This window comes from Homarus americanus, unplaced genomic scaffold, assembly GCF_018991925.1.
Source record: "Homarus americanus isolate GMGI-L3 unplaced genomic scaffold, GMGI_Hamer_2.0 scaffold56241, whole genome shotgun sequence".
Classification (NCBI taxonomy): Eukaryota; Metazoa; Arthropoda; class Malacostraca; order Decapoda; family Nephropidae; genus Homarus; species Homarus americanus.
Genome location: NW_024740202.1, coordinates 2,756,302 through 2,772,229, shown reverse-complemented (window position 1 = coordinate 2,772,229; position 15,928 = coordinate 2,756,302). Strand labels below are relative to the sequence as shown.

At 37.7% G+C, this 15,928-nt stretch overlaps 1 protein-coding gene across 1 annotated transcript in view; it reads right to left on the bottom strand.

Moving 5' to 3' along the window:
• Positions 1-3,027: 3,027 nt before the first annotated feature.
• LOC121875336 (plasmolipin-like) overlaps positions 3,028-15,928 on the bottom strand; it is a 23,474-nt gene continuing 10,573 nt past the window's right edge. Inside the window, exons 2-4 of the mRNA XM_042379847.1 lie at positions 13,311-13,460; positions 11,827-12,000; positions 3,028-11,278 (exon numbers count right to left, since the gene is read on the bottom strand). Of these exons, the coding sequence (XP_042235781.1) occupies positions 11,039-11,278; positions 11,827-12,000; positions 13,311-13,460 (564 nt within the window). The 3' untranslated portion in view covers positions 3,028-11,038. The remainder of the gene's footprint in view (positions 11,279-11,826; positions 12,001-13,310; positions 13,461-15,928) is intronic.

Below are 15,928 nucleotides of genomic sequence, written 5' to 3'. Positions count from 1 at the left end.
AGCACGGAATGGCCATGAACAAGGAACACCATAACGAACTAGAACTCACCTTAATTTTGTCGTTAGGCTCTCGACACTAGCACCATCTATTGGACAAGCTAAAAATCATAGAAAATGGTCATTGGTGGACTGCCAATCTTTAACAGTAACTCTAGTATTTTCCGTTGATTTTACTTTCTCTACTATCGACATTCATTTACCTATTTTTATTTACAATTTCACCACTTATCACATTATCACACATGTATCTTTAAATTCTGTCATAACTGCAGCTGAAAAATATATATTACAAACACGAAGCAACTGATCAAGCACGATATCAATTACTACACTCTATGGAAGGAAAATGCAGGGGTTAAAATGTATTTGTTCCCATATTGGCACCACTGAGTGACAGATCCGTAGCTTGAATCTAAATGTGTTATAAATGCTCGTGGATATGTGCTTTCAAATTGCAGTTTAAGACCCATTGAGTAGCCCCCCCCCCCTACCTTTATTTTAGGGTAGTTCTACCTCTATCCACATGCAACACAAAATTGACGGAAATGAACAGGAAAAAATAAGTCCATTTAACTTTGTATTTCGCCTCAGACCACTCTTACTTTTTTCTATTGGTTTCAGGCATTTCTAATTGTACATTTGAAAAAAAAAAAAATTACACCAAAAACAACTGTTAAAAGGAGGGAGGTTACTCGATGGGTGCTAGTAAGCTGAGTGGTGAAATGATAAATTAAACTGCAATTTAACTGTCACTGCTCATGAATTAACATATATATAACTATGAACTTACCTTTTCCTGCCTTTTGGGAAGAAATTAAACCTTAGCTCTATTATTTCCTTTGTTTTTCTCACAAACACAACGGTGGTCAGTGTTTGGATCCATGTTTATATCTACCGCCACACCACCAGACAGCCAACCAGCGCCATCTCTAGGACAAGCATTCAACTCATTCAACTAATAGGGATTGAATTATTCCCGGAAGATTAATAGCTCCTTATAATAATTCCTTGGCCATGAGTTTACGCCACGGGGACGGGGTATTGTCATATTTAATGATTGTGTGTGTGTCGAAATAACCTCATTTAAGTTAGTAAAAAATACGTGATAATACTCAGATTAATAATATTATTTTTTGCTTATGATCTAAAGTATTCTTACCTGTGTCAGCTTGCTTTATGAATTCCAATCCTGAGACACTGGCTACCTTCCAAAATGAGAGACCTTTCTGCCACACAGACATATTGCTTATAGCCAATAAGTTTGGATCAACGTGAAGGTCGTCCAGATCTTGTCTACTCCCGACCGTGTTTGTTGGTACAGATGTCTCAGGAGGGTTGGCCAAACGAAGGTGAATGGCCCAGATGAATAAAATAAGGTTCAACAAAGACTACAAATGATAAAATTTCCTTTAGTAAAGTTCTTAGAAAACCGTTTCCAATAAGTCATTAGCTGCGTGAGGGAAAGTTAGGTCTGGTTGAATGAATGATCAGGGTTTTTTTTGTCATCCTTGTTATACTATCTGTGTTGTAAGAAACTAACACCTGGTGAACGATGCTTATGTCTCTGGTAGCTGAAATACCCACAACAAAACTGCATTATTATTCACACACAAAACCATAATTCTGTACACTGCGGGTATATAGCTAATGCTGAGCTTAGTTCCGCAAGCGTCTGAATGTGATATATATCATTTCTATACATTGCTTATCTGAAAACCTCAAGTTTCGTTATCGGTGTAGTACCAGTAAAATTGCCACAGCCATGTTCCTTATTTAGTTGTCGGATACTAGATCACTGTCTTAATTTATTACAATATTGACACTGATATGCCACTCACCAGGAAATACATCAATCTAGAAAGCAACGTTGTCAAGCTTGTCAGCCGACGACGCCTACAGTACTATACAGTATTAGGTTCAATAAAGCCACCACACGACCATTCTGAAAATAGAACTAATGAAATGTGAGTAAACAAAAAGCCAAGGATAACGCTGACTCATTATTTTGACGCCTATGTAGAAACTTGGCACAAACTGGGGCGTCAAGGTCGTGGTGCGACCAATCAGCGTGTATCTACCTATTAAATGCACCTTTTGTTTAAATCGTTCTGAATTGCATTACATATAGAACAATGGAACTAACGCCGATAAGTCTCCATGTACTTCCCTTTATGATTGTGACGCTGTGTGAAGATCAATGTATTACATAGATTCTTCAATTCATAGCTTCTCCGGTGGTGTGTGGTAACTGTCAGCTCTGTCTAGTCTCAACATACTGTGCTATGGCAAATGTTATGGTGAGTGCTCAATGCAGCCTGCACGCACGTATACAGAGTGTTCAGAGTCCCATGATGATTTGTGTTTACAGATCCTTTTGGGGAAGTAATGCGGATATGTACTCCATTATTTTCTGTATATACAGTAGATGTGTTATTCACCGTGTCCGTTATGACTGACACTACCTTGTATAAAACGAAATACAAACTGTTGTGATGCAATCTTTACAGCTCCCAAAAACGGAGTCACGGACATAAATGAAGAGTACTGTACATCTTCGTACAGAAAATAGTGGGAGTACATACATGTAAACACAAATATCAAATAAAGGACTTTGTGAACACTCCCCTTGTGTAGTAATTGATCAAGGACTCCGATATTGGATATTCTTTGATCTTGGTATTTACGTGAGTTGCCGTAATAAATAAATTATAAGTTATTTAGCTTACTACAGATAACATTTGTATGCATCAACATACTAGCCAAATATTTTTTCTAACCTAGGCCTATGGACACTCACTATAGAGTACTTAAAAACATTTCTGATTTCAAATAATCATATCGGTACTTTCTATTGTTACCCAAGAAAAAAATTAATTGAAAATGTAACACAACATCAGATTAATGAGTTATTAAAAAAATGCGGTTCATCAAATTGAAAATAACCCAAGTTTGCACAGCCACGGTATTGATGCGCAATGTGTGGTAAACTGCGCGTGTTTGTGTTGTGGAACAAGAAAAACACTCCTCCAAATGTCTTCTCGCTTACTTTATTTTGGTCTGACATTACACAAAATATTTTTCTATACTGGAAGCTGTCAAATTCCGTTGTTTAGGGCATCAGGATACTCTTCCACTGGTATGAGCCAACAACACACAAACAGTACTGGTATCTACACTAACCATTAGTATTCAACATGTTACACATTACCTTAAGTTTAACAGCATAGGAATGGAAAAAATAAATTATACCAACATATTGAAAATGAGAAATTTACTGTTTGTAAAGCGTTATGGGTATTCAGTGTGTTGTAAGCTCACACAACTGGAGAACTTAAGTGATATGTGCGAGAATCTGGAAAACGAGACTTGTCGCCCGTCACATCCCTTCATACTGTACAGGACGACGCTCTGGTAATCCGGTTCCTCTTGAACAAGTCCCATTAATGCATAACTTATTGATTTTATTACAATATTGCCTTCCAATTATTGCATAGAAACAAAGGCAGCAATAATAACTACATAGTTTGCACAATTGATTTTTGGTGAGTATTTTATAACATTATCTTACATACATGAACACACGTACTTTTATGTCGGCACACAGCCTATTATTAACCTCAGTTTACATAATCATAAGAAAGCTTATAAAACTATACAGTAGGTCGCTATTTCTATGAGACAAAACTTCAACAAAATACTGTATTGACAAATATGAGGTCAACCTTCCCTATACCGAGGCCGCTGGTGACAGCCAGTATCACCTACAATCACCTTCGGGAATATTATACATACAAATCACGGATCTTTATAACGCCACTTTCAGCACACGATCATATTCTTCACTGTATCCGCTGTAATATTAAAAAATGCAGTAGGAATTGTAAAGAACGCTTTAGATGTCCGTTATGCGTTTAATGACAACTCCACGTATCTTTGTCACAACAGACAAGTCAAAGAACAGTAATGTGCAGAAAATTATGAAATACAAACCCAATTTCGCATATGTAACTTCCTCAAGAGAGTCTGTAAACACCAATGTAAAAGGGCTTTGTAAACACCCTGCAAAATTATGTGCATGTAAAATATATACCAATCACAGAAGTGCAGTTCAGTAGCAGTGGTGATATGACGCAATATTTACACACACGGACCCGAGACACCAGCTATAGCACTATACCATGTGACCAACAGCAACTCTGTCAGATACCAGACATATCAAATCTGACAATGAACCAGGAATCGTTACGTGCTGAAATATTTTAAATTGTCACCATGCATATGCGATAATATTACATAAACAGGCTCCATTTACCCGCTTTGTTGTTTACAAAAGTCAGACACAAGTAAAAAATATCACGATCTACTGAACTGTGCAATACAATAGCGTTAAAATTACCCGTTCCAAATAAATCTAAAGCATGAAGCATAATATAACTTCCTTGATAACAATGTAACTCACTATATGCCAGACCAGTGTTTTGCCCTGTTACTGCCTGACATGCCGCACGCAGTTTGAGTGTTGCGATACTTGGTGTCTCGGGCCGTAACGTACAGTAGTGTTGGGATTTTCCTGCTTGCCTCCCCCACCAACCGTCACTTGACATTACTTTACATGAACAAACTTTCCAGTTCCAACACTTAATTTAAAAATAATTTCAAGCTTGTTGTGAGTAAAATCCAGGTTACAATGCATTTTTTTACCAATCAACCAATATATATATATATATATATATATATATATATATATATATATATATATATATATATATATATATATATATATATATATATATATATATATATTCCTGAATAATCGGGTTCTCATGCCTCAATTTTCTCAGGAATTTTCTGTAATGACAATTTCCTTGGAATAACTTCTTAGAGTAGGTTGAATACTGTAAGCCTCTAAATCATTTTAACAATCATTAACTAATACATTACATTACATTACTAACCTTATTTGGGTTTAAATTTTCAAAGTTTCTTCAAATGAACACTCCTCGTAACATGCACCTCGGCTAACTTTAACTGGTTGACCAATATCACAAAAACAACCTTCCTTCCAAAATGTCACCAAAGTTATACCGTGAGTAACAACTCTTGGCATTCACTTAATACCGATTATACAAAATCAGGGTAGAGAATTCTCTGTTAATTTTACCCAGCGTTAAATTTCAGTAATAAGAAATTGTAGACGATTACTGTACACATCCAAAATGAACAGACTATTGACTATGGTTTTTGGTATACAGTAATTCTATTAATTTATTTGGGCGTTACTGTCGTGATTTAGTTTAATAAGTAAATCAGTTAGAGGTGCTGTACAATATTCTTACATCTTAAATTAGGAGGAATATTCATCATACTAGCCATTGTGAAGCTTGACTTACACCATATTGAAAGATTCTTATGTTTTTTCCTAAGACGAACAGCATCACGAGTACTGCACGCTGTTGAGGCAATCCTTGAGAAAATTTACATAAGTCAAAAGTATATAATATTTGTATCGACTTAACTAAAGCTTCCTTTATTCAAATTAGTATGCGTTTGTTTCACTTTTAATTGTAATAATTAATAATGTTGTGATCGTGGGGAAAGAAAGACATTGTTAGTCTTCGCTGTTGTCAAGTATTAAGAGAACGGTTTCCAGTTTCCCCCTCTAAAATAAATTTCCAAGAAAATAAAATTCCATCTATAAACCTACATCTACTTCATCTAGTCCTGCATTTGAGGTGTTCTGGTTAAATTATCAAACTCACTTGATATTATTTAACGGAGTTCTTCAAGATAGCTTCTTTGTGGCGCCCATTTTAACAGCCGAAGCTCTGGCAGAGCGAACACCACTGTGGGACTAACAGGTATACAGTATAGTAAATTACCACACAACTATCTAACCTGATCCAACCTGGATCATAGCCTACTGTATTATGAACGAATATTCCTGCTCCTTGTGTCAGGCACCTTCCTCCACTGATACGCGGTGATGTATAAAGTGTGTTCCGTGACCTTACATTTGTTTTTACGAGTCTAGTAATTCACAAAATACTAAATTCAAACAATATATCCTTTAATATATATATATATATATATATATATATATATATATATATATATATATATATATATATATATATATATATATATATATATATATATATATATATATATATATATATATATATATATATATATATATATATATATATATATATATATATATATAATACCAAAATGTGCACTATGAACAGTATGAAAATATTTACTAAAACAGTGTTGGCAAGGGTAATATAAATATTTCGAGTATTGGAGAGTACAGTATCTGAAGAGGACACAGTGATATACTTTTAATTGACAGCACAACCGTAACAGCGCCACCACAACAAAGACACCTTGGCAGTCAGGAAAATAACTAGTTCCACAGACTTGTAACAGTACACTCACATACACACATAGGCATGAGAAATGGGCGCCAATTTAAGGCAAGTACGAAGAGTGTGCCTTTAATACTGGCCACAAACAAACACTGAAATGGGTAAGACGGTGATGATTAACTCACAGAAATGGCGAAGATTGACGCTATAGTGCGTGGAAACTATATAAGAAAAACAAAATCTGAAACAAAAAGCTTCTGAAATCCCTGACAGCCACTAAAGTTTGTGGTGTATAAAGATACTTCATCATACTAACATTATTTACATATTTCTGACAGTCTGTATGGTAGCGTCAAAAGTTCAAGGCAGAGTATTTTTTTTTCTCTCATAGGGTGTTACTGTGACTGGTCGCCTATAGTAACTGACTAATTTCCTAGGAGCAACTTTGATTTTCAACACCCCACTTATATCAAAAGACCAAAACAGTACAATATATCATGTCTTTCCAGTTTTAGTTACAGGAATGTGGAGAACAATAACAGAGATTCGAGATACTTGGATAATAAGAGTAGCCTCGCAGTAGTTCTTATACAGTACATCACAAAATCAGAACCTTTACTTAAATTTTAATAGTGATATGGGAGAAATAAAAGTTTAATTGATATAGGAACGAGTTTCATTGTCTTTGTCATCAGATATAACATTGTGTTCACAGACATCCGACGTCATCCACAGGGTAACACTTAGCATCTCTTAAACGGGACTAAAATAAATGACAAAAACTCCCTTGAAATAGTGCTGATATAAGGATAACTACCATCATACAGGGTCTTGTTTCTGAAGGTGACAAAATAATAAGTGTACAACAGCCTCGACAAAATCCTTCGGGGATAAAAAGTGGGAAATCGACCCAAATTGATTTTTGTTCTTAATGACTCGACCAAATCAGGGAAATTTGGAAATTAATAATTCTGGGTGCGAATAATTACTTTTCCAACCCACCAGAACTAAACTAAACTATTTTTAAACACTTCGCTTAATATCGTGCTTCTACTCGTATTAGATTACTCCACATGACGTTTACTGTAAGAGTGCGTGTACCATCAACACCTCAGACTAGGCTATGCTATACACACAACCCTCTACACCTATGATACACAACGTAGGCTACATGTGAACCTTGCCTAACACTCACGATGTAAACTCTGGCTAGGCTAACAATTACCCCCCCATCCCTGTCTCGTTTAAGAATAGGCCATGGCTATAGGATGCTACACTCGAGGACTTGGCCATGGCTAGGATGCTACACTCGAGGACTTGGCCATGGCTAGGATGCTACACTTGAGGACTTGGCCATGGCTAGGATGCTACACTCGAGGACTTGGCCATGGCTAGGATGCTACACTCGAGGACTTGGCCATGGCTAGGATGCTACACTCGAGGACTTGGCCATGGCTAGGATGCTACACTCGGACTTGGCCATGGCTAGGATGCTACACTCGAGGACTTGGCCATGGCTAGGATGCTACACTCGAGGACTTGGCCATGGCTAGGATGCTACACTCGAGGACTTGGCCATGGCTAGGATGCATCTACTCTAATTTACTGTAGGTTTTGTCTACACCATCGCTAGGGCACCACTAATCTTCTTGCCAATAAGGTAATAAGTTAAAAAAAATAAATAAATAAAGTCTGGGATAATTTTCTACACCCAAGCCATCTACTACACCAAGTAACAGACAGTTTACACAATATGTAAACTGTGTGTTGAACATTTCGTCAGATAGAGGACTCGTCAAACAACAATATCACTTTTGAGTACGATCACCATGTAGCATTTCGTGACTTCTCCTTGGGATATTTTACGGACACTGGCTAAGCTTGTGGTTGTTTATTTTCTTCCTGCTCTTGCTATGCATTACCAAGCGCGTGTGTGTGTGTGTGTGTTTTTTTTCCTTCAAGAGCCAGAGTAAAATCGGGGACTTTGGACTGTTTGGTACCTATGGCGCCTAGTGTTGTCTGCTTCCCATGCTGCCGACGCGACCTATCAGCTGAGCACAAGTGGAATCCAAAAATCAGTCTTTTTTGGGGGGGGTGAATGCAACAATTTAACGTTGAATTTAATGATATGATGAATTCTGACACTTACGATTCATTAATGATACAAAATGCATCATATTCGTACTGAGCGTTATGTTACTGAACGTACTTACATCAGGATTAAGTAATGGAGTAATTTTGAATAAAAGTTAAAAAACACGAGTCTTTCTAACCAAGTCCTATAAAAGGATAATATGAAGTGGTTATCACCTACAGAACAACTAACAACCACTGGAGAAAGTGAATTTTTTTGAGGTTGTGAAGCTACAAAAACTATTTTGAGGACAACATTAAATACTGGGTAACTTGAATGCGACAAATAATTAGCTTCTTAACTAAATCCTAAAATGTATCAGTTTAGCGAGACACCGTAACCAACTATTATCAAGGAAGGATTGAATGTATAATTTCTTACAACAGACAAAAGAAAGCTTTGTTGTTAAAAATGACTCACTTGAAGATATGCCCCGACGCATAAAAATCACTAAATGATTAAACACTCCAATGCTTCCTGGAAGGGAGGTTAGATTAAGTCAGGTTGGATTAGATTGTTAAATTGGGTTAGGTTAGAATGGTGTAGCGTTAGATTAGGTTACAATTGAGGTGTTTAATCATCAGGTGGAATAGGTTGGGTGACTAATCTTCAGGTGTTTCTTTAAATAAAAATATTCATAGAATAATGTGGTTATAAGTGGCAGTGAAATGTCATCTTCTTGTCATCACACAAATGGCTTTAAAAAACAAACACACACCAAAACAAGAGAACTAAACAACCAAAAAAAGTGACCAGTTTTAAGACATCTAAAACAAAAGAGCAACGAAACTGACATTTTTCTTTGTTTTTGTGTTTTTTTTTTTAACATGAGACACCAGAATGGGCCAGCTTCAACAGACACCGCAACTGACCATTATCAACGGACACTAGAAGACCAATTGTCCATGACACCGAATAACAAAGACATCGAGAGAAAAGTTTCAAGGTAGACCAAGTTATCATCAAAACACCCGGAGATCACAATAATACACTTGGCTCCATGACTCACCAGGGAATTATAGATCAATACATCGAAACATTAATTTTTTTTTATATAGTAAAAGTGTGAACTATTTAAGACACCTTTAACGGGGATATGGCTGGTCAAATGGGGCCCCCAGTACTTAAAAGGTCCGAACTTATCGTCACCATTAAGATTAGGGCAAAGACAAAGTGGCTTTCAAAATTAATGGGAGCTTCATAAGATTGGGCCTCAGCCTATTGGAAGTTCATTGGGATTAGGTTCTATTTGATAAAAGGGTCATCTTGAGATCTTACCGGGATAGGAGTGGAAGGAGAATTTCACCAACTATTGGAGTCACTCAAGATTTTTTATGAATTACACACAGAATTGTCTCAAATGTCTTCAGTTTTTCTTTAATTCCTTCTTTTATTTTATTTTTGTTTCCCTGCCACTCAAATCCCAAGTTATACAGCGTCTCAACACTCACGGCCGTGTTACTTATACTTTGTGAACACTACGCGTCTTTACTGTTCTTATATAGTGTACTGTACCTCCTTATTTTTGACACTGGCAGTCAATAACTACAGTATTGTGACGTTATGAAGGAAACATCCTCTGATTGGTTACACATCATCTTTCTCCCCAGAAATAGCAAATCAGAGGGTTACAGTGTTGTGATGTAATGAAAGAGAAAACTTCTGGTTGGTTACCCACCAGAATTTTCCTCCAACAGAGCCAATCAGAGGGTTACAGTGGTATGACTTGAAACATCTGATGTCTTCTATTATGTTTGTAGCACGATTTCCAAATACTGTCGGAAACAGAGTTAACATCAAACATCAGTGTAAAAAATGTCTCATGTACACAAAACAAAGAGATCAATCGTGAGAGAACTGTAAACACCGTAAGATTTGAACATTTAGGTCTAACATTACAATAAACCTTTAAAGGTTAATAAATAAATATATATAAAAACTTAAAAGTCTTGATCAACACACACATACAAAGTGAAGATAAAATATTTTTTAAATCATTCGGAAAAGTCATAAATAAAAAGTATAGTGTATTCGTGTGTCTACAAGATGGAAAATTAAACTCACGAAAAATAAACTGGACAACAACACTCTGATGCACCTTGGATAGAGAACACCCACGGGAGTTATGACGCCACCACCTGTCTACCACAGCTAACATTACTCTTGTACAACTATGTAACCCACAACGGCTCAAGTTACTGTGTCGACCAAAATATTACGACTGCCTCCACCGTCAGTAGTACAGTACTACCCCCCTCAGACAGCAGTACTGCCTCCCTCAGACAGCAGTGCTGCCTCCCTCAGACAGCAGTACTGCTTCCCTCAGACAGCTGTACTGCCTCCCTCAGACAGCAGTGCTGCCTCCCTCAGACAGCAGTACTGCTTCCCTCAGACAGCTGTACTGCCTCCCTCAGACAGCAGTACTGCCTACCTCAGACAGCAGTACTGCCTCCCTCAGACAGCAGTACTGCCTCCCTCAGACAGCAGTACTGCCTCCCTCAGACAGCAGTACTGCCTCCTTCAGACAATAGTTCTAGTAGGCCCCAGGGGAGGGCATACCCGGGTCAGCCATCTGGACCTGTTGACCACCCTGGGCGATGTCACCACTCCTCCAGGCCTTAAACTTGAAGAAGGCATCAGCGCCGTACAGGATCATGGCCACGAACCCGAAGAAGGAAGCAGCAGCGGCTCCGGAATCCACACCGCCCCAGGTAGCACACGCCACCGCCGCCGTCAGGTAGAAGAAACACCATAAGGCGCAGTATCCAAACTCCTGTAACACGCAGGTGGTTGTAGATTAACTAGACAACGACAACAAAACAGAAATAACACCTGTTGACCTATAAAGACACCCTGACCTCATCTTGATCTATACAGAGATGAAAGTCCGTTATTTGGAGGTTTCACTGTATATCCTACCGGTGACATGCTTATTTGACCCTAGCAACCGTTCGGCTAGTCTGAGGCATTAAGGTTGCTAAGGCCAGATGAAGGATGTGTGGAAGCTTGTCTGACAGATCACCCAAGCCTAACCTAACAATCTATCTATCTACCAATCTAACTATCTATTTATCTAACTACCTAATTATCTATCAATCTATCTATCTATCTATCTGTCTATCTACTGTATCTATTGATCTATATATCTATCCATATATCTCTATATCTACCTATCTATCTATTTATCTATCTACCTACCTACCTATCTATGTACTATACCTATTATATACATACCTATCTCTCTACTGTACACACCTATCTCTCTAACCTATACCATTCTACCCATGACATCCATCTGCAGCACCTCCATAAACCACCTACCAGCATAAGCCAAGGCACCATGTAGAACCGCTCCAGTACGTGCATCATGTAGAGAACCAGTAGTATACCAGTCACCCAGAACCCGGTCATGGAGACGAAGGAGAACCAGTTAGCATGCGAGTAACTGTTAAACGTAGAGACCGCTGCGCATATGTAACCTATGAGATTGAACACCTAGGTGGGAGAGATGGAAAAGTTAGCTATGGTATGGTAGTGTATGGATGGAAGGGGGGAGTTTGGAAGAGTTAGGTTAGGTTAGGTATATGGATGGAAGAGGTGGGAGTTAGGTTTTACTAGAATTTACCTCTAATAATAATTATAATAATAATAATATGGCGATGAATAAAGAAGAGGAAGACGTTAATTTTCAAGATAATAAACATCATTTTAACCTTTAGCAAACTAACAACTTACTTTATTAAGTAATATATTTCCAAGCATAAACAGGTAAAGAGCAACAAGATACAGTATTAAAGTTTTATGGAAACGTTAACAGCTGCCGCGCCACCCACAAAATTAATTTCAGCGGAATTTGATGATAAAACCAATAATTAGGAAGATTATATCCACTTAGTATACTGTAATGAACTATAGTGGTGGCAATCGCTATTATTTACCATTTACATTTTCCTTACGACTGAATTTCTTTGTACAAATTGTAATAATAAAATAACAGAATAGAGAAGTCCATATTATAAACTATTTTCTCAATGAATTAACAATATTTTGATAAAGATAGATTGAATATTTCGGTCTTATTGATATTCTTATAGTTAATAAATGCTTCAGTAATTATTAGGATTCAAAATGAGTAAAAATTTCGATAATTACTAAGGTTTTAAATATAACAAATATATCAGTAATAATTCAGTTCATCGTTGCCAAATTTCAGTGCTTCAAGATGACGTCAAGCTGAAAAGACCTGCCGAGACGAGTGCACTTTGAGAGGTATAAATGACGGCTTCTCTATCTCCCACACACACACACACACACACACACGCTTCCCCTCACACCATGAATGTCTCCACCTATCAACCCCTCCGTCCTGTTGCACCTCCATGTCCTCTTGATCAAGCGGAGGTAAGATTTCTATTAGCTTTACCTTACGGGGAGAACAATAGGTCATTGCCTCCTTAAATAGCCGAGGTAAGTTTCTGTTTATAGTTTGGGAACTGTAGGAGATGTTTAGACTTGTATTTTAGTATTAATTCATTCAATATATATTTTGTTTTTTTATTAATCAAAGCAGGAAACGGCGTGATAACTTCTGTGGCCTGTAATAGGTTAGGTTAGGTTAGAAAAAGAATACCCTATTTTTCTAGAAGATCGACAAAAATCCCAAAACGACCATAAGTAATAGATGAAAAATAAGTAGAAAAGTAGATATAAGTAAACACTGAAACAGACAAATAGGTATAAGTAACAAAAATAATTATTAACTAAGACCTAACTTAAAATATATACATAAAGAATAATTTACTCACAATTTGGGCGATCTTCAGCATGCCGGGTATGTTGCGGAAGTTGATATAGGTGGGGTCGAATCTGATGTTTCCGGCTGGTCTGGGTTGAGGGGCGGCTGTTGCGGTGGCAGTGTGGGCCGGGAACCCTGGATCAACCATTTCTCCCTCCATCTGTTAACACCAGCATTGAGTTATTGTCAATTACATGGCTTGCTTTAGGTTATTGAAAATTATATGCTTATTTTAGAGCATTGTAAATCATACGGTTATTTTGGGGTATTACAAATCATAGTTATTTAAGGGCACTGCAAATCATATCACCCTGTTTATTTATTATTGCAAAATCACACAACCATCTCATACTCCAGTTAAGACTTACATGGTAATCATTTCTTCTACATGGAATCCTGCTCACGCTCTATCACTGTTGGATAATTATTTTTTTAAAGAAAGTTATCTCACCAGGCCAGTACCTCATATTCTCCTCCTTATCACTCCTGCACGCTAAAGTCTCTCCATATTGTTACTTTTTTCTGCTTCACTTTACATACCCAGAAACTTCAAAAACTTTCAGCATTCCTCTCTACACCACATCTCAAGTAGTGTAACAGGAAATGCCACACCAAGAATAGCTTTTCACAGTCTTCATAATTGCGCTTATTTTCATTTCCTTTCACTTAGGCTGGGGAGTTTATCCGTAATAATAAATCTACCCCTTCAAAAACTACTGATGACCTGAAGATTAGACACCCCGACTTATTTCACCTGATGATTAAACACCTTAACCTAACCTAACCAAACCTGACTTAAAAGTTAACATACCCTAAGCTAAACCTAACTTAATTCCCTCAGGTAGCGTAGAGGTTAGCGTTGGAGCATTTAATCACGTGAAATAAACTGAGGAGGGAAGGGGGGCGCTAACCTTCTGGGGATCCTAAAGATGCTTAAAAACATAATGTGCAGACGCCTGAATGGAGCGAGCTGACGACAAACGCAATATCCTGCCAGTGGTGAGTAGACGCACTCATCCTGTGTTATAATCAGGAATTTCCAAAGTAATGGGATTTTGTTGTATTTACGGTAATATACTGGATATTGCTGTGTATTGTGTACTGGGTGGTGTAGTAAACTGTGTACTGGTTGGTGTAGTAAACTGTGTACTGGGTGTAGTAAACTGTTACTGGGTGGTGTAGTAAACTGTGTAATGGGTGGTGTAGTAAACTGTGTACTGGTGGCATTGTAAACTAAATTGTTTGGTCATGTAGTAAGCTATGTGTACTGTAAGAGACTAAGGTTTGGCGACTTCAAGTAACTGTGGTAGCCTATCGGTAGCTTTGGAGATTATTCAGAAACGAGCAGCTATTTCGGAGTAAACGCTGGATAAAGGCCATTAGTTTACCACGCTACATGGAACAAAATGTGATTCTTACTCAAAATGAATGAAAACTATATACTGTACGTAGTACAAGCCTGTACGTACTGTATATAAAATACAGATATACAGTGGCATCTCACAGCAGGGAGTGTAATTGACATTTACTGTGATTGGTTGGATTCCAATGCCAACGACGCATGCGCTACGTTACAGTATTTTTTTTTACGGGGATTAGCCCACCCGGGCTCAGGTCACTGACCCACATCGGGGCCTGGGGACGAAAATGTAATAATAATAATAATAATAATAATAATAATAATAATAATAATAATAATAATAATAATCCAGATAAGTAAAAATAAATAAAATAAAAATAAAATAATAACAATAATAATAACAACACTGCAATAATAATAATAATAATAATAATAATAATAATAATAATAATAATAAAGAACCATAAAGAAATACAAAAATGATAAAAAGATCGAGTGAGAAACAATATATGTATGTTGTGTTGTCAATGGTAAGAGAAACAATTGAGACCCTGCAATTGTGTGTAAATGAGGCAGAAAGTCAGATCAGCAACCTGGGACTTGGTCACATATGGCAGCAGGGTCTACCATTAGACAATACAATATGCTTCCAATATCTTCCCAGGCGGTAGTACCTCCTGTGTGTATGTACAGTCTCGTTCAAGATTCTTGGAACACTGCTGGAGACAGCTGGCAACTCAACGCCGTTTGTTTACTATAGTACGTAGCATAATATAATACGAAACAACAAAGCCCAACCAGTAAACTAAGCAACGGGGAACTAAGTAACCAATCACCGATCACTTTTACATTTATTCTTAATTTTTACGATTTACTAAAGTAAACAAACGGCCTTGAGTTGCCAGCTGTCTCCAGCAGTGTTCCAAGAATCTTGAACAAGACTATACAAACTTGTAGGGGTATCGAGATATTAATGTTGTCTAGCACTCAGGATGGAAGGAAACTCTAATGTGGTTTTCTTGTATAATATAAGTTATATGATAGACAGTCTGGTGCTGGAGGTGCCGTGTGGTGAGGGGCCAGCGTGGAGCTTGCTGGAGGAGGTGTTGCTTGTTCAGGAAGATGGGCAGAATGAGAGTTGGTTGGTGAGGAAGCTCAGAGAAGGACAGCTGGTGGGTCGCCATGCTCGCTGGCGGGAGCGAGGACCGCCAGGCAGGCGAGAAGCGAAGGCAGCCAGGCAGCGGCGGAGGAGGAGGTGTTGCTTGTTC